Source organism: Muntiacus reevesi, chromosome 3 (genome assembly GCF_963930625.1).
Source record: "Muntiacus reevesi chromosome 3, mMunRee1.1, whole genome shotgun sequence".
In the NCBI taxonomy this organism is placed as follows: domain Eukaryota; kingdom Metazoa; phylum Chordata; class Mammalia; order Artiodactyla; family Cervidae; genus Muntiacus; species Muntiacus reevesi.
This window is the reverse complement of record NC_089251.1, coordinates 3,036,515-3,064,136: the sequence shown is the minus strand read 5'-3', so window position 1 is coordinate 3,064,136 and position 27,622 is coordinate 3,036,515. Positions and strand designations below refer to the sequence as shown.

Genomic DNA, 27,622 nt, shown 5'->3' with positions numbered 1-27,622 from the left:
CTACTCAGAAGGACCCAAGGGCAGAGAGCGCCAAGCCCCCCAGTGACAGGGGTGACCAGATGGTGCGCTTACAATGGCACCAGCACCACACGGACCCGGGCTGGGGGCAGAGGGCCCGCCGGCCACTCAGTGCCCTGTCTGATTGGCACACCAGAGGACTGCCCATGCCCTCCAGGCGCTGTCCGCGGTGCTGAAGGAGGCGCGGCCGCCCACCTCCCCCCACTCAGCCTGTTGCCCCATCTGGAAAGGTGAGTTCACAGAAACTCTAGCCAGGACTCCCCCAAGCTACACTGACCACTGGAGACCTCTCCACAATACAAGGTGTGAGGCGGCGGTAGGAAGAATCAAAATAGTTCAGCACCGGGGGCAGTAAGCAGGTGCAGGGCAAGGCTGAGGGGAGGGGCATCCGCGCTGCTGGGCACTCTGGGCTGGGGGCCCTCCAGTACCTGTGAGCAGGATTCCCAGGCTTCTCAGTCGCCATGCCCTCCCTCATCCCCTTCGCGGGAGGGGGGCTGTGGTCCCACGCTCCCTCCGTCCAGCTCGGCCCTGAGAAGACCAACTATCGGGGACTTCCCACCTTTCACCTTCCGCCTGTGCCCGGGCTGTCTTCCAAAGAGTCTCTGGATTCAATACTGGACATTGTGGAATTTCAGAGGTTCAGTCCATACACCCCTGCCAGACACCCCATCACTGGTAGAACTAGTTTTACTTCAAAACAATTACAATTTTTTCAAATATCAGATGTCTTTATTTTTTAAAATGTGCACATTATAGTTTACTTAAATACAAAATGTTTATTTTTCTTGCAGGTAAGAAATTTCACTGACATTTCCATGTCAATTAGCTTCTTTTTAATCAAAATCCTTCCATTAAAAATAAATATACATTTAAATTACCGAACTATCATATTTATTAGTCTCAATACTTACAACTTTAGAAAACGGAACTTAACCCTTGCCTTAAGGGAGCGTCCAGCTCTGAGCAGCGACGGACACAGTGCCGCGGCCACCCTGCCCTGCCGCCCCCAACCTGCAATGTTACCAGGAGCCCTGGAGGCCGACGCTGCCCCTCACAGGCTTCTGTCAAGTACACAAGACCATCCACTCACAGCACCATCTCAGTTCCTGCTGTTGAAAAGACGTTCTTTAGGGGAGAAAACGACATTTGGCGCAAACCAAAGGCAGTTTAATTTATGGTTCTGAGTATACCCCTTTGGGCTGTGTGTAAATTGGCCCAGTTTTCAATTTGAAAACAAACAACAGGTGTCTTCAGTAACCCAGGCACACAGCTCAGCCATGAAGACAAGCCCATGGCTTTTAAAACACAAAGGCTTCCCGGGGTGAAAAAGTCTCAAACAGAAGAAGGCTCTCGGCAGAGAAGTGGCACGTTCCCTGTCCAGAGGCCGCCAGGTCACACCTCCCACCGGAGGGGACCACGAAGCTAAAGGCAGCTCGGGGAGTCGGCCACCCCCTTCCCCAACCATCAGGCGGTCAGGGAGCTCACTGAACACAGTGACTGGAGCGCAGAACAGGCGCGGTGGGGACACCGTGACAACCATCAAAGCCACACACACGCACTCACACCCAAAGGAAGTGTTCCCTGCCACAGTTGTTTCTGTTTACATTTCAGAGGCAAAATTACTTCTGAGCTTTTTGGGTTTTACAAATAATGTGTTAAAACCATTCAATATTTGACAATTAAACCATCAAAGCCTGGGGACCGGTGGTGAAACAGCTCCAGGAAAATGAAGCTTGGCTGAGACCACAGTCTGCCCTGCTGGGGGCCACCATCTCCCTCCCACTGAGCGCGCGGCTCTCGCAGGGACTTGTACGTGCTGGGGGATGAGCGCACAGGAGGGTGCCTTCGGAGACCCCGCAGAGCACCCCCCGCCACGGTGGGGCTCAGCGCTCCGGGTCCGCGCGGTGGACAGACTAGGATCCCCTTACAGCCTCGTGTCACCAGACTGACGAACAAAGACAGCGCCCCCAAAGGGCCCGCCTCCCCTCCACACCCCCGACGCTCGGGGGCTTCGCTCTCCTGGTCCTGAGACCACCAGCAGTTGAGAGGCACAAACGCAGGCAATCGCCGAGAACCGCCGGCTTCATGGACCCGTGGAAGGGGGTGGCGGGCGGCAGGCCCCAGCAGCGGGGAAAGGGTGTGGGTTTTTCTCTCCAACTCCCAGAGCGAGGTCCTGCAGTCAGGGAACTTGAGGTGAAAGTGGGTGGAAAGTCCTGTTCCTGGGGTTTGGCCACCCACTTCAGTTTTCAGACCCGGAAGAGTGAAAACACAGTCTTTTTGCTCTAGGGTCGTAGGGGACACATCTGGGCCACGCAGGCGGGGAGCAGAAGGCCCGCTCGAGGGGCCGCCAGGGCCGGAGTGTGGACGGTGTCCCTGATCTGAAGAGCAAAGCGGCGGCTCCACAGTCTCGCCACATCCTACACGGACGGGTGGTGGTGCTTGACCTTCCAGCGCTTGGAGCGCACGCGGAAGAAGAAGTACATGACCATGAGGAAGAGGGATGAGGCCACGTACAGCACCACGCAGAGGCTCATGTCCAGGCTGGAGAAGCCCATCCCCAGGAAGGCCGCGGCCGCCTCAGCACCCCGGCGGCCCTCGCCCCCCGCCCGGCTCCCGAGCGGCAGGTCCAGGCCCGGCTGCGACCTCTCGGACAGGCGAGGCCGGGGGGGCAGCAGGCTGGGCAGACGCAGGCTCTCGGCACCGTGGTCTGCGGGGGGCTGCTCGGGGGGAGCCCGGCTGCCCTCCTGCTTCTCGCCCGGGGCCGGGGCGCCTTCGCCGGGGCCCCCCAGGTCTGCGGAGTGCGTGTCCACGAGGTTGTCCCTGCTGTAATGCTGCTTCAGGAAGAGCAGCACCTGGCCTTCGTTCCAGGTCCCCAGGCCCTTGATCTCCTCGTGGCAGGCTGGGCAGAGGTCTGGGCTGGGCCATGGCACCTTTGGGAACTTGGGGTCCTCGCTCGGATGGCCTGGAGGAGGAGGGCCGCGGTGAAGAGACCTTCCGGCCGCCTGTTCCCACCCCAGCAGCCTTCCCCGTCTCCCCCGCCCGGGCCCACTCTCCCCGCCCTCCCCGCCCTGCACGGCCGGCCGCCCGCTTCCCTGAAGCACCCGCAGCACAGAAAGTGTCCTCGCGTGGCCGCCGCCACTCCCCTGGCCAGACGCTGCCCAAACACCCAGAAGGCGCCGGGCGAGCCCGCGGCTCAGCACCCTTGACCTTGGCCCGTGCCCGAGGTGCGGGCCTCCCTTCCCTAAGGTGCTCCATCGGCACAAAGACCTCTGAGGGGACCCTCTCCTACACCTTCCCTCCGGCCCACTCGCTCCCTCGTTCAGCTCACGCGAGGGCAGAGCAGGGCCTGGGCCGTCAGCCGTCGTGTGGGGGCGAGACGTGGAGGCAGAGCCGAGCAGCCCCCGCAGCACAGCGGCACGTCACTGGCAACGCAGGGAGGCCCTGGGGCTCCCACAGGCCCGGGGACAGCACGTGTGGCTCCGCGGGCTCCCGGGGCTCCCTGGCCTGACCGGGCACGCCTTGCCATGCACAAGTGCTTCGAGAAGCACACGTCAAGGAGCCACTTCGTTAGTGGGGTGCTCGCCTCTAGACAGGCTGCGCTGGGCGGGAGCCACAGGGCCACGTGGCCCTCACGGCCCTGGTGCTCCCCTTGGGGATCAGGACACACACACCCCGAGACGGACAGGAGCTGCTAGAGCGTGTCCCACACAACCGCACAGACCTCAATCCAGAGGCGGGACGGAGGGGCTGGGGACACGCGGAGTCACAGGAGCGATCCCATCTCAGGCCTGCTTCACGCATGGCACACAGCACGTGGTGCCTGCTCAGGGCAGCCTGGCTGGGGTCCCGCCAGCTGCTCCAGGGCTGAGCGCTGCCACGACGGGGTCACCACGAGGCCCCTGTGACGGCGGCGGGGCGGTGGCTGGGGCGGGAGGGCCCTGACGCCCTGGACGTGGAGCCGTTGGAACTAGAGCTGCGGCGGATGGGTTTCCACCTGCAACCGCAGGCGAGGCATGACTCCCACGTGACTGGACCCGCAGCCCTCAGCCCCACGTGCAGAAAAACCAATTTTCTTTAGTGCTTTAGTTGTAATATGTTTTTACAATACAGTGGATTAAATAAAAACCAACAGTTTAGTGGCGTTTTCTATTCATCTCTATTAAGACTTATTTCTCGGCGGATTATGTTTAAGCCTAATTTTAATCTGCCAGTGATTTAGGAGCAGTTTGAGTTACTTAACTCTGAGAAAATATGTGTGCCCCAGTTTTTCTTCAAACAAAACCATTCTGAGGGGTTTGGTCTAAGATCTGAGGACAGATTTTAATGACACTAAAATTCCTGATAGAAAATGCATTGCATCCCAAGTCTCCCAGTGCTGGGTTCACTCGGGGGCCTGGTGGGCTCCCCGGGGAAGGGCACGTCCTGGTCCACGTGGCTGGGAGCCCTGCAATGCGAGAGTGTCTGGAGCTGGGACGGGAGCTGGAACGCCTGGGGCCTGCCAGCCACCGGCCAAGGTCACTAGGAAACCGACACCTGATCAGACGGACGACCCGGCCACGGGCTGAGGCTCAGGCACGGCCCCGCCGCCCACACTCGGCCCCGCGCAGGCGCGGGCCACCGAGTGACTTCTGCTCACCTGCCAAGCGGCTGTTGACCAGGTTATGCTTCTTCCAAAGCCAGAGAATTGCTTGGTCCGGGGTTTTCACGGAATCTATTGATTCTTTAGCCATCTCCTCAAAATGCTCGCCACACTCCTTACACCCGAAGAAGACCTGGACATACCTCCTGATGGTCTGCAGCACAGCCTGCGGGTCGTCTTCCAGACCTGTGGAGGGACCAAGGTGCCCGACGGTGTCCGCCAGCACCGCGGAGCCGCTGGGGGAGCTGGGGACGAGTGAGTGCCTGACGCGGGCCACGGGCCAGCCCCCAGGAGAAACCGGCTCCTTCCCAGGTGCCCACGGCCCCCAGAAACTGGCTGCGTAGTCCCCTGACACTGCGCCAAATGTGCGCACCCCACGGGCAGGAGGTCTGTGTCTGGCTGCTGGACCTGCTCCAGGGCCCGTGCTGATACCCGGGGAACGAGACAGAGGCCCGGAGCGGCCAGGCCCACCAGGACCCCCACCCCCGAGACCGGCCCAGAGGCCAGCTCTACGTCCCGTGCCCATCTACGTCCCGTCCCCATCGCTCCTGCCCTACAAGCAACCCCAAAGGCCGGGGCTCATTCGAAGTCTCGTTTGTTGCTTTGAAATCCTTGCTAGGTGTGACCCCGAGTGTGGATATGGCCTCAGGAAGTGCCTCCAGGCGTGACGCCAGCCCGGTCTCTGTGGCCGGTCTTTCCTGGGTCAGCGGCCGGGCTCCAGGCAGTGGTCTGTCTAGGTTATGCTTCTTCCAAAGCCAGAGAATCGCTTGGTCCTCTCTCAAACAGGCTGAGCCCCTAGGTGTGAGGAAACCCTCTTATCTACCGGCCACACAGATGCTGTTCACCCCCACGTGTCAGCCCAACGGGACACGGTGCCTGTGCAAAGCCCCTGGGGCGGGGGGCACCCCATCTGAAGGAAGCAGCCCCCCCACAGCAGGGCGCCGCACGCACTGTGCTGAGCGGACGAGCCCTGAGGGGCCCCCGGGGGTGGCCGCAGGGCGGGACCAGATCCTGTCCAGACAACTAATGCGGGGGATTGAGTGTGCACACAAGAGACCCGTGAGATTAAAACAGATTAGATGTCAGCATTACAAGAAAGGCAGCAAAATAACGGGGGGGAAAAAAGACGTGGTTATGGAGACTGAATCCGTCTTAACATCAGGCCCTCAAGAGCCCTCTCTCCCCACGGCCGGCAGAGGCCGGGGAGCCAGCCTGATGGGAGAGGCCCTGGGGGCATCGGCCTGGTGGGCCCCGCGTGCGTCCCTCAGAGAAGGCCCCAAGCAGCATGCGGCCACTGCCTGGCGCCCCGTGTTCCCGCGGGTAGTGGGGGCCACCGCGCAGGCTGAGGACTCGCCGTGGCCAGGCCGTGCTCTCAGCCACAGGCCCTGGGCCGACATCTGCCGCGCCTGGCGGGTAATCCTGCCCCCCTCGTCCCTGCCAAACCTCTGCACACTCGGGCCGCCCTAATCTTTAAAGTGGACAAGAACCATAAACCCTACCTGGGGCGGATTAGAGGCGCGGCAGGCTTTTTAGTCGATGGGGTTTAAGCGTGCAATAAGGAGAGGAAAAACCTTCCAAGACATAATCCGGGTCTCAGTCTGACCCAATTCTTTCAGCGTGAGACAGACTCCTCGGATATTGCTTCCATCTACGCCGACCAAAGGGACGGACGCCCAAGGCCTCTCGGACTGTGCGCCTGTCCCCCGGCAGCCCTCGGGCCGTGGGCATCGGCCCTGTGGCGCTCTTACAGACTGTCCTAGTTGCTGGCCTCCCGCTCCGGCCACCACCTCCATGTCAGCACGGGGTCTAGGCAGCGGAGGCTCCAGGGCCCGCGGCCGCCGCAGCGCTAAGCCTCTGAGCTCACCTGCTGTTTGGAGCCCCAGGTTTCTCCTGAATGTACCCGACACATTCTTCTGCGTGATTCTCCAGAGCTGTGGTTTAAAGCACCTCCCCACCACCAGCCCTGGGGAGCAGACATCCAACGCCCCCTGGAAGTGGGGAGGGGCAGGGACGCCTTAAGAGGCCACGGGCCCCCTTGCTGAGTCCCTGACAGGTGGGCTGTGGCAGGGGGAGACGTGTCTGAGCCACAGGCTGTGGCAGAAGTGACACCCAGGCCCCAAAGCTCCTCCTGGGCCCCCGGGAGAGCTGCATTGCCTGGGGCCCCAGCTTCCGAGTCTAGAGCACTCAGCTCCCACCTGCTCAGCGAGCCCACAGGTGAGCCCGTCCCAGGAGCCGAGCCCCAGAACCTGGAGCAAACACCTGGTGGTGGTTTAGAGCCATAGCATTTGGGGTCTGTTTGTTACACAACAAAAGGTAACTCTAAAATAATTTTACTGGAAAAAATACTGAACCGTGTGGGTCCAAAGACTCCACTCTGACTCACTACAGATGTCAGTGAACCTGACGATTAAAGGACGAAACTGCAGGATAAGCAGATACCCCCAGGGCTGCCAGGGCCTGGCGTCACGGGGGCACACACACCACACGGTCCAGGGAGGATCCAGAGACCCAGCACGGTTTTAGTGATCTGAAGGGTACAGCGTGGCCCCACTTCCTGCCGCCCCCTCTGTAGCACCCCTGCCCCTCGGGGGCCTGGGAGCTTCCTTTAAAGAATCATCATGGCAGAGGTGACGGACAGACCAACAAGGGCTCCGGGACAGCCGCTGCCCGTGGGCAGGTCGCGTGGTGAGGGACAGCCGCCACCCACGCGGGGCGCAGGCGTGGGGAGGGCATCTCGTCCCCCGCCAGCCCTGGCTGGTACTCTGCCCTAAGGCTCTGGGGGACCTGAGGCTGAAGACCCTGGGCGGGGCACACCTGAGCACCTGCCCAGAGATGCTATGGCGTGTGGAGTGTGCACTGCTCCAGGCAACTTGTTATAAACAAGACACCACAAACCTCCCCAAATGGGTCTCACATTCCTTAAAGCAAAAAAGAAAAAATAAAGAGGCGCCGACATCAAGAGGCATTCCTGGCCCGCGCCCTCCCAGCCCTGAGATGTACGGCCTGTGGGTCAGCCAGGCCCCGGCCCCCAGGGCAGAAGGCTGGGCCGCATGTGGGTGCCTCCCACGCCAGGGCAGGGGCTGCGCAGGGTTCCTGAAAAGACGCACGCCTCCACCCTCCTCGGCACAGACCCGGGCACCCCGAGGGCCCACTACCCTCTGCAGGCAGCACGGCGCCCGCGCAGGCGGCCCCGGGCGGGGGGCTACTCACCTGTGCCATCCAAGGCCTTCGGGTGGGTCCCGGCTCCAACAGTCAGAGTGTGGAACAGTTTCCAGAGAGAACACGAGTAGCCCCTCAGCTCCGGTCGGCTTCCTTGACATCCAACCCACTTTACGTGATTCGTGAGAAATATCCCAGAAATCTGGGCGGAGAGGGGTATGGAGAGAAGGAGAGAAGAAGAGATACTGAATTGTTAAAATTAACAAAAGCTGGTGACCGTCCTGTCTCCGCTGCGTGGTGGTTACACAGGGAGCGTCTGTCTGAGACCTTTACCAACTACGAGTGCGGTTAAACCAGGAACAAACGGGAGAAAAAAAGTCTCTATTTTACTAATGGAGTTCTCAGAACATGGAGCCGTGGCCCGTTCTTTCGTCCTTGGGAGAAGAAAAGCGTCCACCTGGGCCGCGATGAACCAGCACGAGGAAGCATGCAGGACGCCCACCATTGTTTCAGGTTAGAATTAGTTAAAGAGATTTATGGAAGACTAATAATAATAAAGGAATTCAATTGTCAGACAATTCTCAGCCAGAACAAACAAGATCTTCACTTAACGAGCAGCAGCGAGCTGATGGGCCTGAGCCTATAACAGGCCAGGAGTGTGGGCTGCAAGCGGCCCCTCAGGCCCTACAGGCGACCCGCAGGCCTGGCCCCGGGGCCATGGTCCTGCTCTCATCCACCTTCCGGTCACTCGGCCTGGGGCCGTGAGGAGAGGCCAGGCCAGACACTGGCACCTGTCAGGCAACCAGACCCAGACCCAGCAAGCAGCCTGGCCTGCTTGACAACTCAACCAGGGTGTCCACGCTGGACACGTTGTCTTTATTTACTCTTTCAGGTGTGAAATCTAGATGATTTTTTACTAAAAATTAAAAAAGAAACCCTAGTGCTATCTCCCTGCAGAAACCCCCATCATTTCAGTCAGCTGACCCAGATCCCTGCCTAGGGAGCAACGGGAGGTCGTCGTGGACACCGGGGACAGCAGACCAGTGATGGGGGGCGGCAAGGGGCCCCCGGGCAGACCTCCCTCTGCGAAGGGGCCGCCTCACCCGCATCTTGTTGTTGACCAGGTCAAGCACAGCATCGTAGGGGATCCTGTCCAGCGGAAGGCTGGCCAGCCACTCCTGCAGCATCTCCAGCAGCTTCCTGACCGGCGGTCGTCCGGGGAACAGCTGGGCAGGAAGGACCACACTCAGGGACTGTTCAGGGAGCACCCCCACGGCAGGCATGGCCTCCCAGGGCCCAGGACCGGGCCTGCCCCGACCCGATCCACCGGCTGGAGGGGGAAGTGACTGCGATCCATCCGGCTGTCCTGGAGACCCCGGCGGGGGTCTCTCCAGAACACAGACGAGGTGGCCTGGGTGGCTGCACCTTCCCCTTCCTCCAGCCCCACCGCTGCCCTCACGCCCAACGACAGGCCCACAGCCACCCACGGACCCCTCATTCATCACGCTGCCAAGGGCTCCGGAGGCCTCTCCAAAGTCATTGCTAACTCGCTCAGTCCACGTGCCTCAGCGTAACTTACACCCATCTGCTGCTCTCCTCACTCCCCGCCACCACCACCTGCCCCTCTGATCCCCACCAGCTCTGCCCGCGGGACTGGAGAGGTGTGCACACTCGAGGCTTCCATGCAAACAAGTGCCACCCGCTGCTCCGCTGCACATGGACACGCAGGCCAAGCTGGTGGCACCTCGGTGCCCGGGAAGCCTCGAGCGAGGAGCCCATGGCTATCCTGTGAGGAGCTTCGCTGAGATGCTGCCAATTACACGTCAAGTAAGGGCTGACGCCACCCTAACCACAGTGCTGGGACCAAAAGACCGAGCAGAAACGGCATGTTTTCAACTCCGCAAAGTCTGGGTTTTTCCTCCATCAGTTACAGAGCATCAGTATCAAGTGATCAGCATTTGAAGTTTAAGTAAACTTCAGAAAAGTTAAGAATAAGCTATGCTGATCTTACAGGCCGTGCGTGCCCTCCAGCCTGACACCAGAAAAGACAAGGACAAAGAACTCGTGTGCAGAGCGAGACCCCTGTCTTGACGTGCTAACAGCTGGGCAGCCAAGGGAGCACGTTCTCAAAGGAACGAGAAGAGCGCAAGAGCTCTGACCTCCGAGGTCATCGTGGGGGGATAGCCATCTCCACAGTCTCCATTTATTCATTTGCAACACACCATGCAGCTTTCTATTCCCTTAAACGTAAGTTCTAGCTCTTTAATTTTTGAAATGATCTTACTAAGTAAACTCTGGCCAGCTGAAGTATTGGTTATGAGTCACTGTGTCAGCGGGGCTTCCCAGGTGGCGCGACTGATAAAGAATCCCCCTGCCAATCCAGGAGACGTTAGAGACACGCGTTTGGTCCCTGGGTTGGGAAGACCCCCTGGAGGAGGAAATGGCAACCCCTCCAGTATCTTGCCTGGAGAATCCCATGGACACAGGAGCCTGGCAGGCTACGGCTCATGGGGTCACACAGCTGGACATGACCGAGCGCATGTGTCAGGGCTGTACACTTGGCAAGAGGAATCATTTCAAAGTAAGCCTCCTTATCTCTCAGGTAACAGTCACCAGTAACTCATATCTCGTCAGATCACGTCAGAGGCTACAGAAGGTGGCCTCTGGAAGCAGACTCCTCTTGAGGCAGTGCAGGATCAAAGGTGACCAACAGGTGGGGGCAGTCCAAGGGCCTGGGCTCGCTCTGAGGTTGGACAGCAGAGGGCCACAGCAAGGCTGCCGGGCCAGCGGAACAGGGTGCAGATCCGTCCCAGGGGGCAGGGACGCCTGACTGCCTGAACCTCTGCCCATAGACCGCGGGCCCGGACTCTTAGCTCAGGAGCTCAGAGTTCTCAGCAGGAAATGGATGCTGCCGACAGCTCCTCACCTCTAGATCTGAGCAAACACAAAGCCACCCCCTGTCCCACCTACTACTAACGGCATGCATGCCAACCTGGCCCACCCCCAGGGCCCCCCAACGCACCAGCCACAGGCGTCTCCTATGAGCCCACCACCCTCCGTCTCCACCGACCCCAGACACAAAGGCCTCCCGCCCACTCCCTGCTCCCCATGTGCTCCCCTCTCATCCTGCTGTCTGCCCCCCACTCACCACCAGCCTGGCTTGTGTCCCTTTAGGCCACCCCACCCAGCGCTCGTCTCCAGCACCCTACACAGGGACCCTGACTGGGCAGGGATTTTTGCCCCTGCCACGTACGTCCCCAGGCACGCCTGGCTCCCCGCGGCCAGGGGCCCCGGCCCAGCTCAGACGCCCACGCACCTTGGCCAGGACAGTGACGAAGTCCTTGAGGGTCTTCAGCTCGGCGCCAGCCAGGGACCTGTGTGCGGCGAGCTCCACCCTCAGCAGGTGGTGCAGCCCCGACTCCAGGTCGGCCATGTACAGCTTGGACCTGGGGGCAAGCACTGCCAGGTCAGGGAACCCACCATCTACAGAAACCCCCTCTGTTCCTGAGCCCGACCCCAGAGGGGTGCCCCTAGGACGCCCCACCAGTAGACAACGGGGAGACTCCCCAAGAGGCCGGCAGGTGGGCGGTGGGCTTCTCAACGAGCTGCCCGGAGGAGCCCTGGGCCCAGACCCCCACCCACGGCGGCTCCTGCAGCTTCCTGGGGAAGAACACTTGCCTGTCAAAGTCCCTCCAGACCACGGCCTCCGAGCTCTCCTCTCTGCTGGGTCTCCCAGGCAGGGAACTGGGTTTCTTCCTCACTCCCGGCAGTGACCTCAGGTAAGAGGAGAAAAACGACCGGAGCGGCTTCCCACTGCGAGAGGGGGGCAGGCGCGGGCTTAGGCGGCTCCTGGGCCTGGCCCGTGGGAGGTGTCTCAGGGCGAGAGGGTCAGAGCAGCGCCCCCCTCCCCACCAAAGGCAATGTGGTCCACCCAGACCAGTCATTCTCTGAGCATTTACTGCAGGTGTTTGAGGCAGGGGGCAGGCAGAACGGTGACAAAGCCTGGGCCTCGGGGAGCTGGCCCCCACCTGAGAACATAAGACAAATTCAGGAATAGTACTGACCTACAGGTGTAAAAAGTACTAGGATTCATTTGTTTGGTGGGGAGGTTAAGATGGCCCTGATAGCTGGTGTGAGCACCTGCCAGGGTCAGTTTTGTCCAAACTCGTGGTTCTGATCTCAGACTCTCTGCCCGCAGGCTGCGAGCCCCACTTGGAGCGTCCGAGGTCTGGCAGCGAGGGGTTCCCAAGCACTGCGGTGCAGCCTCTCCGCGGTGGGCGGGGGCAGGACTGGGGTCACTGGAGGGCTCCACCCTCCCGAGGTGGCTCAGGGGTCACCCGAAGGGTCCAGAGCCTATTTCCATTCCCAAAGAGAAGGTGCAGCAGCTATCGCTAAAAACACCGCCTTTTCATGCTGAGGTTACAGAGACACTTTAGATGTAAAACGAGCGTTTTTCCCTAAATCGAGATGGCAGTGTACTCAGGGGTGTACTCAGGGGAGGTCTGCTGAGATGGGTGCCCGGCTCTGCAAGCCCGGGGGCTCAAGCACGACCCCAGAGACATTGCTTGCCCTGAATTCCACTGCTTTTCCAGAAAATACCAGACAGGCAAGGAACCATGTGTGCCTGAGGCTCCTGGGGATGGCACCCTCGGTGCCCCGGGAAACCTCGGGGTGTGTGGGGAGGGCCACCCACACGTGGCCTGTGGATGTAGGCGGGGCTGACCCTGCGGCGGCAGGGCCCCGCAGGCAGCTCAGGTTCCAGGAGGCACCCCATCCCACCCGTGAGGCCCTCCCAGCCTAGACCCAACTCACTCCCTTTCTAGCCGAGCTTGTCTCCCGGTGCACGAGCCCCACTGCAGAGGCCAGCGGCACCCTGCTGCTTCTGTGGGTCTCACGAGGCGAGCACCACGTGTGGGGCCAGAGCCGGTCCCCTGCTTTTTATTCTGGAGACCAGGTGGCGAGTCCCCCCAGACCAGTGAGTGCCCACGCAGTGCGGGAGGGCGGCATTCGCTACTTACACGGTGACTGGCCCATGCGACCCGTTCGGGTAGATCAGGTAGCACGAGGGGAGGGATGGCACGCCGAGCTTCTGCAGGAAGGTGGTGTCGGAGCCCAGCGCCCGCTTCACCTCGACGTTCTCGTACGGAATCAGGTCCAAGATCACCTGGGCGACGAGACGGCAGGTCACCTTCTCGGTGGACGGCGGGGTCCACAGGAAGTGCCACGCTGACGAGCGTGCCTTCTTACAGAAACTAGAAACAGCCCTCAGCCGATCTCCTTCCTGAGGCCGGCCGCCACTGACACCCCTGCTGTGCTGCGCTTTCAGGCCCCCGGGGCTGCAGAGGCAGGAACACCAGCAGCTGTGCGGACCCTCAGAGCAGTCGGAGCTGTGCTCCCCACACCCCCTCCAAAGCCCACCCCGTCAGAGGGGGCCGGTCACCCCCAGGCGAGTGGGGGCCACGCCCCAGCCTCCCTCCACCAACAGGGCTTGCTTTGGGAGGCTGACAGCACCCCCTTCCTGACCAGCCAGCTGAAGGGCACTGGATTTGGCAAAAAGTTGGGAGTCCAGAATACAGCAGAGAGAAAGTCTGGACCATAACAGCTATGAGACAGAGAACACCCTCAGGGACAACGCGTATCCTGGGGACCACGTCTGCCGTGAGCCCACCTGGCCCCCAGGGGAGGCGGCACGCGGGAGCTGCTTCTGTTTCCCCTGGGAGGCAGCCCCCCACCCCATCCCAACCATCTTCTCTGTAAACCAGTCTTCTCTAGTGAGTTTGCTCAATAATGCACACGACAACTCTGAGAATTAATGAGCGCAGAACACACGCTCCAAGACGTGAGGCGGAAGTCGTCCTGTCACGGAGTCTGACCGCAGCGCCGACACGGGCGGGGCGCAGACAGTACCTCGCGTCCCACGTAGGAGCTGTCGTCTTCCAACAGCACAGCCACATACCGGCCGCCTCGCCTCTCGATGAGCGAAAGGACGTCACTGGGCCTTTTAAGAGGAACAGAGCCTTTTAGTGCCTTCAAGGCCACCGCACGCCAGGCCCACATCCCTTAATGCAAGTCTCTACTTTACAAAATTAAATCCAACTTGAAACGTGCCACCTTTTCCACAGAAGCACGCACCTAATGGGGTCCAAGGACGGGCAGGCGGGGGGCCGATTTCCGTCCGTGTGGTTCTGCAGGAAGTTGATCATGGTCCGCCTCACTGTCTGCAGTTCTCGGTCGGGCCCTGCAGGGAGGCCCCTCCGTCACGGGCGAGTCGGCCAAGCCGAGCACCCGCCCCACCCCAGGACCCCCAGGGCGCGAGGCACACACAGGGGAGTCACGCACAGACCACCTCAGGGTGACCAGCGCGGGAACTGGTGAGCTCCAGAGCCCCCCGGTGTGGAGACAGGCCACAGGCATGTGTCCATCCACAGCAAGCGCAGAGGCAGGCCGAACGACCTCACCTGCGGGCTCCGGGGCGGGGGACGGGGGGGTCATTCACAAAAATTCACCGGGGAACCCATGGGATGCGTGGACCTTTCCAAACTTTTGTTTTCTAAAAAAGTTTACTTAAAAAAAATTTAGCCGCCATATTTGCCAAAAAGCAAACATTCTTGCTGAAACTGTGGCTGTTGAACCCTTCTGGGGAAGAAAGGACCAACAGCGTCAAGGCGAACCTGCCGAAGCAGGGAGGGCAGGCCCGCCCAGGCCCTGGTCTCGCTGTGACGGACGCAGCCGTCTAGGGGAGTAAGAGACGACATGTGTGTCCTTACCTTTAAAATTTTCTCCAGTTGTAAAGTCCTTTGTAAACGCTTTAAAATACTAAGGAGAAAAAAACCAACAACAAGAAGTAAGAAACAGCCTTGCCCAGAGTCTGTGTAAACGTCTGATCTTCAAGCCACAAAACGGCCATCACGTCTGAGAGCTTTGGTGTAACCGCCCCAGGAACTCTGACGATGAAACCACCACTCTATGGGCCTCTGTGCAAGGCAGTGTTTCCTCCAGACTCACGAGGGCTGCTGAGTACCAACTGGACCCAGGGGCACAAGGGTGCTGCCCCGACGGAGCTGGGACCCCGCGGCCGGCACTGCCCCCCACAGGCTCTCAATGCGCCAGTGCAGACTCCTGGGAAGAAGGCAGGCTCTGCGGCAGGTCTTCCAGCAGAGGAGAAGCATTTCACGTGAACGTTAAAAACCTTCTTCATTAAAAGACTCAGTGAAGACAATGGAGAAGGTGATGGCTGGGGTGACGATACTCCCCCCTCACAACTGGACAAAGGGGCGTGATGAAGACACACGGGGCTTGTACACCAGCCGGAGAACACAGGTGGAACAGCGGGAGACGGGCGAAGGGCTGGACAGAGGTCACCCCCGGCCCCCGTCAGCACCGCACTCCAGGGCTGGGCCCCCGCGGTCACCGAGCTGCCGGGACGCGGGACCCCAGCCACACCCAGCGTGGGGGGTCCCAGCAGCGTCCCGCTAGGTCAGAGGGGTCCCCACACACGCAGCACAGCGCCCTGTGGGTAAAGCTGAGACACAAGAGGCAAACCCAACAGGCAGGCGCTGAGGGGCCCAAGCCTGGACCCGCGCTCCAGGGCCCGGCCAGGGACGGACACACGAGGTCACCAGGTCAGCACGGCTGGGGAGCAGCTGGCGCCGTGCTCACGGAGCGCGGGTTCAGGGCTGAGAGGGAGGGGCCCCGAGCATCCCAGAGGCCACCTCCGCAGGCGCGGCTTCTCTCCTCAGATGCGCACCAAGGAGGCGAGTGAGCGCACACACAGGCACGTGCACGCATACGCACGCAGGCACAGGCGCACACACTTGTGCGCACGCACACACACACGCACACCCACACACAGCCGGGTGCCCTGCTCAGGCTCCACTCGCCCCCTAGCGGGAGAGATGGGGACAGACTTGCCTGCTGGGCGGCCACAGCTACCAGCAGAGCCGGCACCCAGAACCCCCACCCCCCAGGCAGGGCGCCTGCGGGCCCCGCCTCACTCAGGCACACTCTCAGGGCAGCGTCCGGCCGCTCCCACACCTGCAGGCCTCGCTTCCCTCCCCTTGCAGGGCGTGAGCAGTCCCAGTGTGACCCGGCAATCCAACCAACGGGGTGCAACGAGAGGTGACCCCCTGCACACAGAAGCCCCTGAGCTGGAAGACGCCTGCCCCATGCCCCCAGGCTGTGAGTGTCAACTCGGAGCAGCTGGCGCGGAGGGGCAGCTCACCCGGAAGGTGGGGTAGAAGTGGATGTCGTAGGTGCGGCACACCTCCTGGTTCTTCTCCTCCGCACAGTCCAGGGCGGCGACGCGGATGGCGGCTGCCCAGTCTGCAAAGCAGGAGCGAGGCTGTCAGCAGGGCCCCGTCCTGGCAAGGACTGGGGGAGCCGCGCCCTGGAGACCCCAAGGCGCAGCTCACACAGGCGAGGGCAAGGGTGGGGCTCACGCCTTCAGTCGCCAGTTTCAGAGGCAGGGTCTCCCCAACATCCCCAGGTGAGGGTCTCTCTTTGGAAGACCTGCTCCCTGCTCCGCGACAGTAAGACTCCCAAACCTTCCCTGGCTCCTCGGCCGGCTCAGGGACAGCCTGCAGGCGAAGCAGGAGGGCTGGCAGCGTGGCACACACAGGGCAGCAGAGGAGAGCCGGGCAGGACCGGCCCGAAGGGACGGGCCAGGATGAGCCCTGCTCACCGCCTCCTGCACTCACGTGACATCTGAAGGGGAACCTGCGGCTGTCCGTCCCTGAGCTGTGGTGAGTTCTGAGAGACACCACCAGTCTAAAACAGTCACCTGGCTGTAAGTCATGGCAAATGAGTTTTCTCTGAGTGCTGCTAAAGCCAAAGACTTCAGAGATTATAGTAAGGACAGGCCTGGAAGGAGAGAGAACAGCCTCACTAAGTACTACGCAGACACGAAGGCTTGTATACATCGGCAACTCGGTAACCGCTTTTGTTCCACCTAATATTACACTTATCCTTAAAAATACATGCCTTCCTCCTCTGCAATTGTAAAAAGTATTTACTTATATTAACATAAGCAAAAGATCAAGTGGAAAAAAAACAACACAAAACACACAGCTCCATCTTTCGCAAAATCAATGACAGAACAGCGCTCCACATAGGTGGCCGTAGTGAAGCCAGCTCATCCTGAGGCATTTGATAGGATGGAAAAAATCAGAGCTCTCCTGAATCACAGGTCACGTCTTTCTGGAATCTCAACGGAACTAAGGAAGAAAGTTAACACACTTGTCCCATCAGTGAGGCCGGAGCGCAGACGGGCAGGACGCGCGGCCGGGGTCACTGTGCCCGCCGGCGCCGCGGCCCACCCAGTGGCCGACTGCGAGCGGGGAGCCCTGTGCTCTCCGCTCAGCGGCCTGTCCATCCCACTAGAGCGCCTCACTTCTGCAACCTCCTCCCGGCTCACAGACAGGGATTCAAGGCTTACTGAGAATTTCCATGACAAGCTTCTGCTCCATCTTAAAAAAAAAAGTGCTCCAGGACCAGAGAGAGAGGAGAAGGAACGCGGCTCCAGGCGCTAACACAACACACACGTGGAGCCAGCTGACAGAGACAGGAAGACACTCAGAGCCGCTCACGAGGGCGCCGTTTTCACGCGGGACTCGGCCCTACGCTTTTCCAGGTTTTTCTTAATAAGCATGCGCTACTTATAAAATGTGGACCCTCGGGGTACTTGTGGGGACCGTGTGTCCACATCTGTGTACCATGGGACCCGTGTCCTGCTCTCAGCTTGTACCTCCCCAGACTCCAGGGGCAGAAGGCCACGGACAGCAGCCAGCGGGGCTGCCAGGCGTGCTGGCTGCAGGGAGATGGGCCCCAGGCCTGGGCGTGTTCATCCTGACTCGAGGGGCGCTGGCTTCACTCGGGCCTGATTCAACAGCCCCGTGACCACAAACGAGCACGGCAGGCTCCACGGCTCGCCCTGCCATCCCAGGCTCGGCCTGCAGGCCTGCACGGGGGTGATCAGGACCTCCCAACTGCCCCCGGGGCCCAGCCCCCACCCCAGCCTCCGGGCCAGAAATTCCCCATGGTCAGCGGGTGACACCGTCCCCACCACGACGCGCCCTGCTCTCAGCACCGGACAGACCCCTCGCGTGGACACTCCACTGGCCTGTGCTCGGCTGCCTTCCTCTTCAAGGTCACACATCAGCCCCACAGGGAGGCCACCGCAGCCAGGCGCCCCTTCTGAAACGCAACCGATCCCCATGCCTAGCCCTCCTCCCAGAGCGAGGAGGAGAGGGACAGCCCGGCTCTGGGAACCACCCTGTCCTGGACACAGATGCCCTGGCCAGAGCAGCAGAGACGGGGCGACATTTGGTACCAGCTTTGCTTCTCCAGCCTCCCAAGCTCCTTCAAGTATCCCAGGCACCCAGTAGGTGGGCCCTGCCCTTCAAAATAGGGTACACCTGCCAGTAACTTCCAAAAGAAAGACCTTGGTTTTCCCCAGGTTTTTAACCACCTGCTTATTCCCAGGGTAACAGTGAAAAGTTGAGGTGTTACCTGAAATAGCAGCAGTGCCCCAGCATCAGTCTGACTGCGCTGAAATGCTCTGTGTTTAAGAAAAACTTACGCTGGACTAATCTTTCCTGGGACAACTCTAGTAAATGAAACACTTCATAAATTTACAAGTGTGAGGGCTCCCTGCACTGAGTCCTTCCTAAGTCAGCATCAGGGTGTAATTTTCAAAAAGCCAAGAGCATGACTCATCACCACAGAAGGGGAGTCACACACGCCTCCGACCTGCTTACTGACGGACCCGGCGGGGGTGAGAGAGGACCAGCCCCCCAGGACAGAGCTGGCCGCTGTCGGGGGGCACGAAGCCGTCAGGGTCCCTTTCCCGCTGGACAGAAGCGATTTGCATCGCTCCCCAGTGAGGTCTGTGAGTTCACTGCAGTCTGGGTCTGGGCCCTTGACTAATGGTCATGAAGCGAAAGTCAAACACAGGCACAGCCCTGGGGACTCGGGCTCGGGGAGCCTGGGGAGCAGGCCTGTGTGATACTGAGGACACAGGTCCCACCTTGGCTCAAGTCTCAAATGTGTCCTAACAGGAGGACGCAGAAAAAAGCAAGCCCCCCCGGGCACTGCCCTGCAAACCCGTGCGGCTGTGAGGCTCGGGGTCAGCCTGACCCTGGCCATGGGCCCCAGGGCGCAAGGCAGCTGGAGGGCCGTCCCTCCTGCTCACAAGCTGACACCAGCTTCTGAACGGCCAGGGCCGCCACACCCCTCAGAGCCCGTCCACCCCCCTCCAGGAACCCCCCTGGCCAGCGAGTCTCTGGGCCTCAGCCCTGCAGGGAGCAGCCGGGGACTCTCCATGGAGAGACCAGGCCGAGGGGCCTCTGCTGGAAGCCGCTCCTCCGGCAGCTCTCGTGGCCGTCGGGGCTGGGCCCTCTGGACGCGGCACCTGCTGGCCCTGTGTGGCAGGCCCCTCGCGCAGCGGCCCTGCCTGGTGCCAACCCCAGCGTCCCGCTCACCCTCCGAGGACCCACCCCGCCGTGTCCACCTGTTCACGCTGCTGGCGCGCCTGCGCCTTGTCCGTCCTCCCCTCTGAAGGACGGGGTCCACGCGGACAGGGAGCGCACGCAGAGCGTGTTCCGAGACGCACGCCGGTCGCTGCACGCCGGCGGGGACAGGACGGCCCCTGACGGGCTGAGGACTCGGGTCCGCACGTGCGCCCCATCGAGGCAGCGGCCCATGGGAGGGCCTGGGGCCTGGCCTGCCGACGCCTCACGTGGCCCTTGCCCACCTTTGAAAGAGGCTGCCGTGCGGGGCGGGAAGGAGGCAGATGAGGAAGATTCCGGTGACGCAGGCACCAACAGCCACTGCAGGCATCCCGGCAGATGGGCGGCTTTCACGGCAGCACAAAAGGGAGCCAGTCTGTTTTATCAAGGAGAACGCAAACCGTTTCAAAGGGTGAGCTTCAGGGTCTGCGCTCATTCAGCTGGTTCCCTCCCCTCCTCCTGCCTCTCCCACCTGTCGGGACTTCACACACAAAGGAGACAAACGCTCGCTCTCAACTGAATGCAAATCGCCCGCTTTCAGGAGGAGGCGTCAGCCACCCCCAGCTGCCAGCCGGGGGCTTAGGGCCTCCACAGGGAGCCGCGTGCGCCCCGCGGCTCCTCACTTCCGCTCACAAGCCCGCCTATTTTTAGGATCACAGGCTAAAAAAAATACCAGAAATAACTAAGCATGTCTACACAGCGGACTACAATTTATCTCAAGTTTCCTTGTCAAGTAACTATATTATTTATCTTCACAGGATTAAACTTCCCACCATTACTTGGCAAGTTCTAATAGAACGTCTACAAGTCACACTTACGGTAAAGCATCCATCACTTGAAGAAAACGGTTACAGTTCAGATTAATTAACCCCCTGGGTCTCAGAGAACCCCGCCCCTCACTTCCTCGCCGCCTCCCGGTCCTCTCCCCGCAGGAGGAAGGGCGGTCAGGGTGACGCGGCCGCTTGGCTCCCACGCTGGCGCCGCTGGAGGGCGCTCTGGCCCCCGCGAGGCCCCTCCGGGCCGAGCAAAGGGCCTCAGGCAAGCTCCCAGTTCGGGACGCACAGGCCTGGGCAGAGAGGAAGCCACGTGCTAGGGAGCGCGCCTTCACCAGTCCCCAGAGCAGCGTGGGGTCGCGCTCCGGCTCAGCCTCCAGGGAGCAGAGGGCCGCGACAGGGTCTCAGGGCCGTTTCATCCCTGCGCTTGCACGCGGGTGTGCTTAAGCTGGCACCGTCTGTGGTCCCGCAGGCGTCGCGGCACACTCACTGGGAACAGCGCCCGCGGGAAGGCTGGCCTGCTCTGCGGGCTGGGGCGGGGGCGCGCAGCACAGGCCGCGGGCGGGAACCGCTCTGAGATCAGGGCCCCCCGGCCGCCCGTGAAGCCAGCGACGTTCGCCACCAGGGCTCCTCCGCTCAGGGTCCCGAGGGGCACGTGGCGGCGGTGTCCCTCTGGGTCCGGCTGCAGTGAAGCCTGGGTCTCACAGACGAGTGTCGGTGCGGGGCAGCCCCGTGTGGGGGACGTGCCCCGCCCACCTGCCTCTCCAGGGTTCAGGTGGGGTCCTGCTCCATCAGCACCCTGCCCCCCTAACCGCACCCCCCCCACCCCGCTTCTCCCAGGGAAAGGGGAGTGGCCGTGGGGACCACCAGCTGGTCTACTACACGTGCATGAGGCCTGCAGCCACGCGGACGGGGAGACCAGCTGGTGACCGAGACGGGTGGGAGACGAGGCGGGCGGCCACGGCGGACGGGGGCGTGGCCAGCCCCGGGAACGCCAGGCGCGCCCCGTGCGGCTCCGGCACCCGCGGCCGCCACTCGACGGCGTGGCCCCGCTGCAGTGCGGCCTGCCGGTCCCGCTTTCCTGAGTCTCTCACCAAGGATTCTGGGCGTGGGCTTCCCTGGTGGCTCAGTGTAAAGAGTGTCCCCGCCTGGAGACATGGGTTTGACCCCTGATCCAGGAAGATCTCACAGGCCGTGGAGCAACTCAGCCTGGGCGCAACTACCGAGCCTGTGCTCAGGAGCCAGTGCTCCGCAAGGAGAGAAGCCGCTGCAGCAGAAGCCTGAGCATTGCAGCCAGAGAAAACCTGCACAGCAACAAAGATGCAGTGCAGCCAAAATGAACAAACAAGCAAAATTACAGTTAAAAAAAGAATGATCTTGTTTAAAAAAACAACATTCTAGGGTCAATGACAGAACACCTTCCCCTGTCCCTCCCCGAGACGGAGCGGAGGAGACACGGGCTGGAACAGACACCCAGGACCCGGCAGCCCCGACAGGGGCACTTTGTGCCAAGAAAGTCTCCGTGGCAGGCAGCGGCCCACCCCCAGCAGGTGTCCCAGCTCACCTCAAAAGGAGGTGGCGCAGAGACTGAGCTAACATCACAGCTCCAGGCAAGAGGGTTTTCAGAGCACAGTAGGGTTTTGTTTAGTGGAGGACGTAGAAGTGACAGGCCTAAGCCAGATCTACATAAACACTGGAAGGACATTTGGCTGCACCCACAGTACCTCTTTTGTTTGTTAAGCCACCTTCATAGAAGGAAAAACAATTATTTTCAAAATCTTAAAAATGTCAGCAAAGAGCTCAAGTTCAATACAAATCTTTTAGGAAAACAAAGGTGCCCTGATGCTGTGTACAGAGAGGCCCTGCCAAGGGGAGGAGCCCCCGCCCCCTGCAGACCCCCGTCCACTCTGAGCAAGTGGAGGAGGCCACTCAGGAGGCTGGGGGGGGGGGGGGGCGGCAGGCGCTCCTCCAGCTCAGTGACCAGCCCCAACCTCAAGTCAGGGAGCGGGGACTGTACTGTAACCAGCTGCCTTCTATAAGCCACGCTGCTGTCGAGGCTGGGGGTGGAGGGCCGACTAGCCCTGCAGGCTGGACGTGGTGTTTGAAGAAGGGTGGGAAGAGGCAACTGACGGGCCCAGGTCAAGGTCTGCGTGTCCCAGGGGGCTCACTGAACCCCCCCATTCACAGGAGACTGACTGGGCCTGAAGCAGTGAGAGTGGGAGCAATGATTGCACTCAGACTGGAACTTGTGGGCGCTGGGCACCCCTGCCCCTGCGGGACAGCCCCTGGCAGAAGCAAGGCGCTGGGCGGAGGGGCTGCACCAGCCTCCTCAGCAAGGGTGCGGGCAGTTCTTCTCAACGCGCTCCTCAGGGACTTCACAGAGATGACGCGTGGGAAGGACCCTGGGTCAGTCAGGTGGGAGCTCAGGACCGAGTGGCAGGCTCCTCTAGCGGAGCGTTCTCGTGTGCAGACAGCCAAGGGGGGGGGGGAGGTCCCTGCACCCCCGCGAGCCTCAGGCCCTCTCCTGCAAGTGCCTGGCGGGTCAGTGGCCCCAGGTCAGGGATCCTCCACCTCTGGGGCTTACGCTGACAGGAGGCCAGACCTCACGCCCAGAGCTTCTGCCTCCAGTCAGAGCTGGTGCTCGGGGAGCCCCGGCAGTCCGGCTCTCAGGACCCCCTTCCTCCCCCCCTGTCTTTGGAGCCACAGCTCTTTTTCACTCTCAGCCACAGCTCCTTCTGCCTCAGGCCTGCCCTTCCTGCCTTCACTTGCAGAATGCCCAACTCGGCGTGCGTGCTGAGTTGTTTCGCTCGTGTCTGACTCTGCGACCCTAGGGACCACAGACCTCCAAGTTCCTCTGTCCATGGGATTCTCCAGGCAAGACTACTGAAGCGGGTTGCCATGCCCTCCTCCAGGGGATCTTCCCCACCCAGGGACTGAACCCGCGTCTCTTACACCTCCTGCACTGGCAGGCAAGTTCTTCACCATGAGCGCCACCTGGGAAGCCCCCAACTCTCTTAAGATAATCTTATTTAGCCAATAGTTAGGCTAATCACACCACTAGGTAATGGATTTTACTACCAGACTGGACAAAAAGTGCATTTGGGAACATACAGAGAAACCTGAATGAACTTTTTCGGCAACCAATAGTTTCAGTCTCAAAAATAACTTTCCTTCTGAGTTCAGGGACAACTTCCAAGGCTCCTTACATGCTGGTTCAACCATGATATGGTTTGCAATATTCAAATCCAATTTACAACTTTTGTATTTCATACACTAAGCTGAAAAAAATCAAAATATGCACAAAACAGGTGATGACGTCTTGCCAAAACAATGAGCATTAAAATTCATATATCTGTGTTTTTGCCTCCCATTAACAAAAGAAAACTGAAAAGTCCTTTTATTATTAAAAGTACTTGTTTGATGACAAAGCAAAGGCTTATAGGACACCTATTATGGAGCAGATCGTCCATTTCATGAAGTCTCTAGCTTCAGTTCTGACCAGAGGCGAAAGTTCAAGAAAACACTAGATCAAAGAACAGATACTAGAATCAAGAAGTCCCAATACCTTGAGGCAAGAGAAGCACTAAAGATAATCACACAATCATGTAGGAAAGCCTGATTTAAAAAAAAAAAAAAAAAAAGCCCGATTTAGACTTTTTTTTCAAGTTTCAGGAGGAATCTGTCTAGATTTGAGAAAATCCCAACAGGGCTGGCTGTTAAACTGCAGTTCAGGAAAAGAGCCCAGCGATTTGTTACTCTCTTGCCCTCGGAAATATATAATTAGAGGCCAGCTCAGCCTCAGCAAAGTCCTGGCAAACCCTGCTCTTGTCGGGGACAGGCCCCCACTTCAGAGCAATTCGCTTTCTCTTCTGAAGCTCAGCCAGCTTGTAGGAAGGCTGCTGCAACACCCTTAAACGGCTACAACTGTGCAATTTAGAAAACGCCAAGAACTTAGTGGCTGATCAGCAATTCACATCCTGATGAGAAAGTGCCAAGCGTCAATTAAGTGTGGGAACGTGACCACAAGTTTGGTAGCTGACAGTGGTCCAAGGCTGCGTGTCCATGCACAAGGAACCAACCAATGAAATGCGGGAAGGTCTTTTGCTGCTTTCACAGATAAGTCTCCAGCACAGCTGGACCTCTTTGAGTAGCCAACATATATGCTCAGCTCTCTAAACCAAAGGAGAATGAAGAACGACCTACAGGGAAGGCAGCCCGGGAAAGGAACGGGGAACCTCAAAGAACCGGGATTCCAGGCAGCGGGGTGGAGTTACTGAGGACGAGATGAACGTCAGGACACAGCTAGGATAAAGACCTGGGCGGAGGTGGTTACTGAAGCTCTCAGAGACTCAACAAGAGGGTCTGGAGGGCTGGGACAAATGGGGAAGGCCTCTGTGTCCCCAGCTGAGTGAGGGCGGCGGCGGCAGAGGAGTTCCTGTCATCCTAACTTGACAGCCGACTTCCCAGATCTCCATGGGGTGGGGGAGTCATACGAGGGATGAACCCGGGGTGCAGGCCAGCGGGCCCCGAAGCGGAGTGCCAGGGGAGAGGGACCTGAGGAGAGAATCCGGGGGTCGCAGGCGTCAGGCCAGCGGCCGGGGTCTGGCCCCCGCGCCAGGCGCGCCTCACCTCTCACGTCCGCGGCCAGGGCCCGCCAGGTGGGCGCGTAGCCGATGCAGTGGCCGCACCACGAGGAGTAGAACTGCACGAGCCACGCGGCCGAGCTGTTGGCGGTGGCCCTGCGCACGCTGCCGCTGTCCAGCACCCACACGGCGTCCTCGCCCGCGCGATACAGTCGCGCCGCGCCGCCCGCGCCCGGCCCCGCCGCCGCCGCCGCCGCCAGCAGCACGAGCACCGGGGGCAGCCGCGCGGGCCGCGCCGGGGGCGGGCGCCGGGTTCGGGCCGCCGCCGCCGCCGCCGCCGCCGCCGGGGCTCCCGGGCTGCGCGCTGCAGACGCCACCGTCCCGGCCGCCGCCATGTTGGGAGTGCCGCGCCGCGCCTGACCTTTCACCCTGGCAACCGCCGTCACGAGCGCCGCGCGCGCCGGGCCCCGCCTCCAGCGCCCCGCCCCCACCGCCGGCGGCCGGGTCCCGCCCCCACGCGTCTCGGCCCCGCCTCCCAGGCGCCCCTCGGCCTCGGACCCCGAGCTCCAGGCACGGCCCCGCCTCGCCCCGCCTCCTGGCCCCGCCCTCGGCCCCACCCACCGAGACACAGGCCCCGCCCCTCACGTCCCGCCTCCGAGTCACAGGCTCCGCCCCTTCTCGCCCCGCCCCCATCCTCAAGGGCTCAGCAGGGGGCGCTGAGCCCCCAAACCGCCCCCTGCCTCACCCCGTTCCGTATTAGGGTCGCCAGATTTAGCAAAGCTCCGTTAAATGTGAATTTCAGATAAGCAGCGAGGTGTTTTTACTAAATATGTATCATACCTGAAATGCAAATTTAATGGGACACATTTAGATTAAAAACGCTTCGCTGTTCAACTGAAATTCACATTTTACTGGGCTTCCTGTGTTATATCTGGCAACCCTACCTGGGGCTTCGGAGGGTCTGCAACCCTGACTTTGTTTTTTTTTAATCTGAGATTTTTGACTCTTGGAAAACTTGCAAAACTTACCGCACAAACCCCGCGGATGTGTTACAGAGCTAAACTTGAGAACCTTCAGGACTGATTGCCCTTCAAACCTAGGAAAGAAAGCTTCCTACGATTTGTTTACTTAATTTAACGGGAGACCTGTTTTTTCTATTGCTATTCCTAATTGTTTTGTGCATATCAGATTTTCTCTGAACCATGTGACCGAAAACAGAAAAGAAAGGAAGTGGACCACAGAACGGACGTGAGTCAGCATCCATCCTCCGTGGGCCTGGAAGTTCAGATTCCCATGTTCCAGGCCACCTTGCTATCATAGGGGATCAGCAGTTAAATATGTACATGCTACGATTTGAACACAAACTACTTTATAGCCATGCAGTCATCCCCCTGCTCTTTGCATTGTGGGATGCTTCGTAAGATTTTGTCTGAAAAGGGTTTTGTTGTTTATGTTTCGAAGGTTAGAAAACCCTGGTTAAGGGGATCCAAACTAGAGCCCCCTGGTGCAGGCATGTGTGCCCCCTACCCGCTCATTCTTCACTAACACTTGCTGGGCTTCTGCTACACGCCAATCCCTGGACGCAAAGCCACGCCCAAGTCACTGGGCCTGGAGAGAGACCCAAAACAAACAAGCCTGTGAGGTGGAGATAAGTGCTGTAAAAAGCAGTAGAGTAGGGCGGGGCTACCGTACACAGGGGCTCAGGAAGTCCTCTCAGAGAGGGAGACTGTGGGTGAAAGAGGTAAGAAGAGAGGCAAGCAGCCCAGGCAGAGGACTGCACGTGCAAAGGCCCTGAGGCAGAGGGGGCGAGTGTGCTGGAAGGGCAGCGAGTGGAGGGGGGCGTGGAGCTGGAGAAGCAGCTGAGAGCAGGACCCCACAGGGCCTCCCCAGAGGAGGGCCCTGGCCCCAAATGCGAAGGTGGTCAAGTGAGGATTTTGAGCAGGGTTGTATGGTTCTGCCCTTCTGACTGTCGGCTAGAAGGGGTGGGAGGGGAAGCCCCCCGAGAGGCTGTTGCGGCCCTCCAAGAGATGGTGGGGCTCCACCAAGAGGCAGGCGGCAGTGCTGGTTGTAAGGGTGGGACTTTGCACAGCTGTGAGGGTGGGACAGATGGTGGATTCAATCCAGGGTGTGCGACAGAGAGGTCACACCTGCTGCAGGGCTTTGGCCAGAGCAGCTGGAAGAATGCAGCCACCCTTGGCTGAGATGAAAGACTGCAGGGGAGGCGCTGGGAGAGCAATGCAGGGCTGAGAGTGGAGGTCAAAGTGCGCCTGGACCTGCTGAGTTCCGCAGACCTTGGCACCATCTGCGGTTGGCACCACTGGTTGGCTGTGTGAGAATGGGGCTCAGACGGTAAGTGGGGGCTGGTGAGGTCCCCACGGGAGGCAGTGAGGACTGGAGAAGTCTGGCCACACGCTGAGCCCCGGGCCTCCAGATGCAGGGCTGAGGTGAGGAGGGGGCAGGAAGGAGCAGCAGTGAGGCGGGAGGGCAGTGGGAGAAGGTGGAAGGACACGCAGAGATCAAGACCGAGAATCCAGGATGGGAAGGACGCGGCGAGTGGACCTGGTCTGGGTAGGGCGTGGTTGACTCCCTGGCAGCCCCGGCTTCTTTCTCCCTGTCCTCCCTCCCAAACCACTGACCACAGGCATGACCACAAGTCACATGGGGATTATTGGGCAGGTAGACCAGGATCTGGTCACACAGTTGGCAAAGGCGGCCAAGGCTGGGCTGTCGGGAGGGAGTCTAGGGTCACCTCCTCACCTGCTTCTCTCTGCAGGAGGGATTTGGCTTCTGAACACTGTGTCCATCTGCTCAGGCTGCCATAAGAGAACACCGCAGGCCAGGTGGCTTAAACCACAGACGGGCGTCTGTTAATGTCTCTCACAGGCTGGACGTCCAAGATCAGGGGCGGGCATGGTCAGTTTCTGGTGAGGACTCAATTCCTGGCTT

The 27,622-nt window shown here is 60.2% G+C and overlaps 1 protein-coding gene across 2 annotated transcripts; it reads right to left on the bottom strand.

The window, feature by feature from the left end:
* Positions 1-725: 725 nt before the first annotated feature.
* On the bottom strand, positions 726-25,078 carry QSOX2 (quiescin sulfhydryl oxidase 2). 2 transcript variants are annotated; one of them, XM_065928144.1, is made up of 12 exons: positions 24,723-25,078; positions 16,038-16,138; positions 14,584-14,632; positions 13,949-14,054; positions 13,724-13,814; positions 12,835-12,980; positions 11,495-11,629; positions 11,133-11,262; positions 8,920-9,042; positions 7,868-8,018; positions 4,655-4,843; positions 726-2,980 (listed from the first exon to the last, which is right to left on the bottom strand). In XM_065928144.1, the coding sequence occupies exons 1-12, from the start codon at positions 25,069-25,071 to the stop codon at positions 2,436-2,438; spliced, it is 2,115 nt and encodes a 704-aa protein (XP_065784216.1). In that variant the 5' UTR covers positions 25,072-25,078; the 3' UTR covers positions 726-2,435. The 2 variants fall into 2 exon arrangements, with proteins under 2 accessions (XP_065784216.1, XP_065784217.1); XM_065928145.1 differs by lacking the exon at positions 726-2,980 and adding an exon at positions 3,708-4,536.
* Between the last annotated feature and the right edge of the window lie 2,544 nt (positions 25,079-27,622).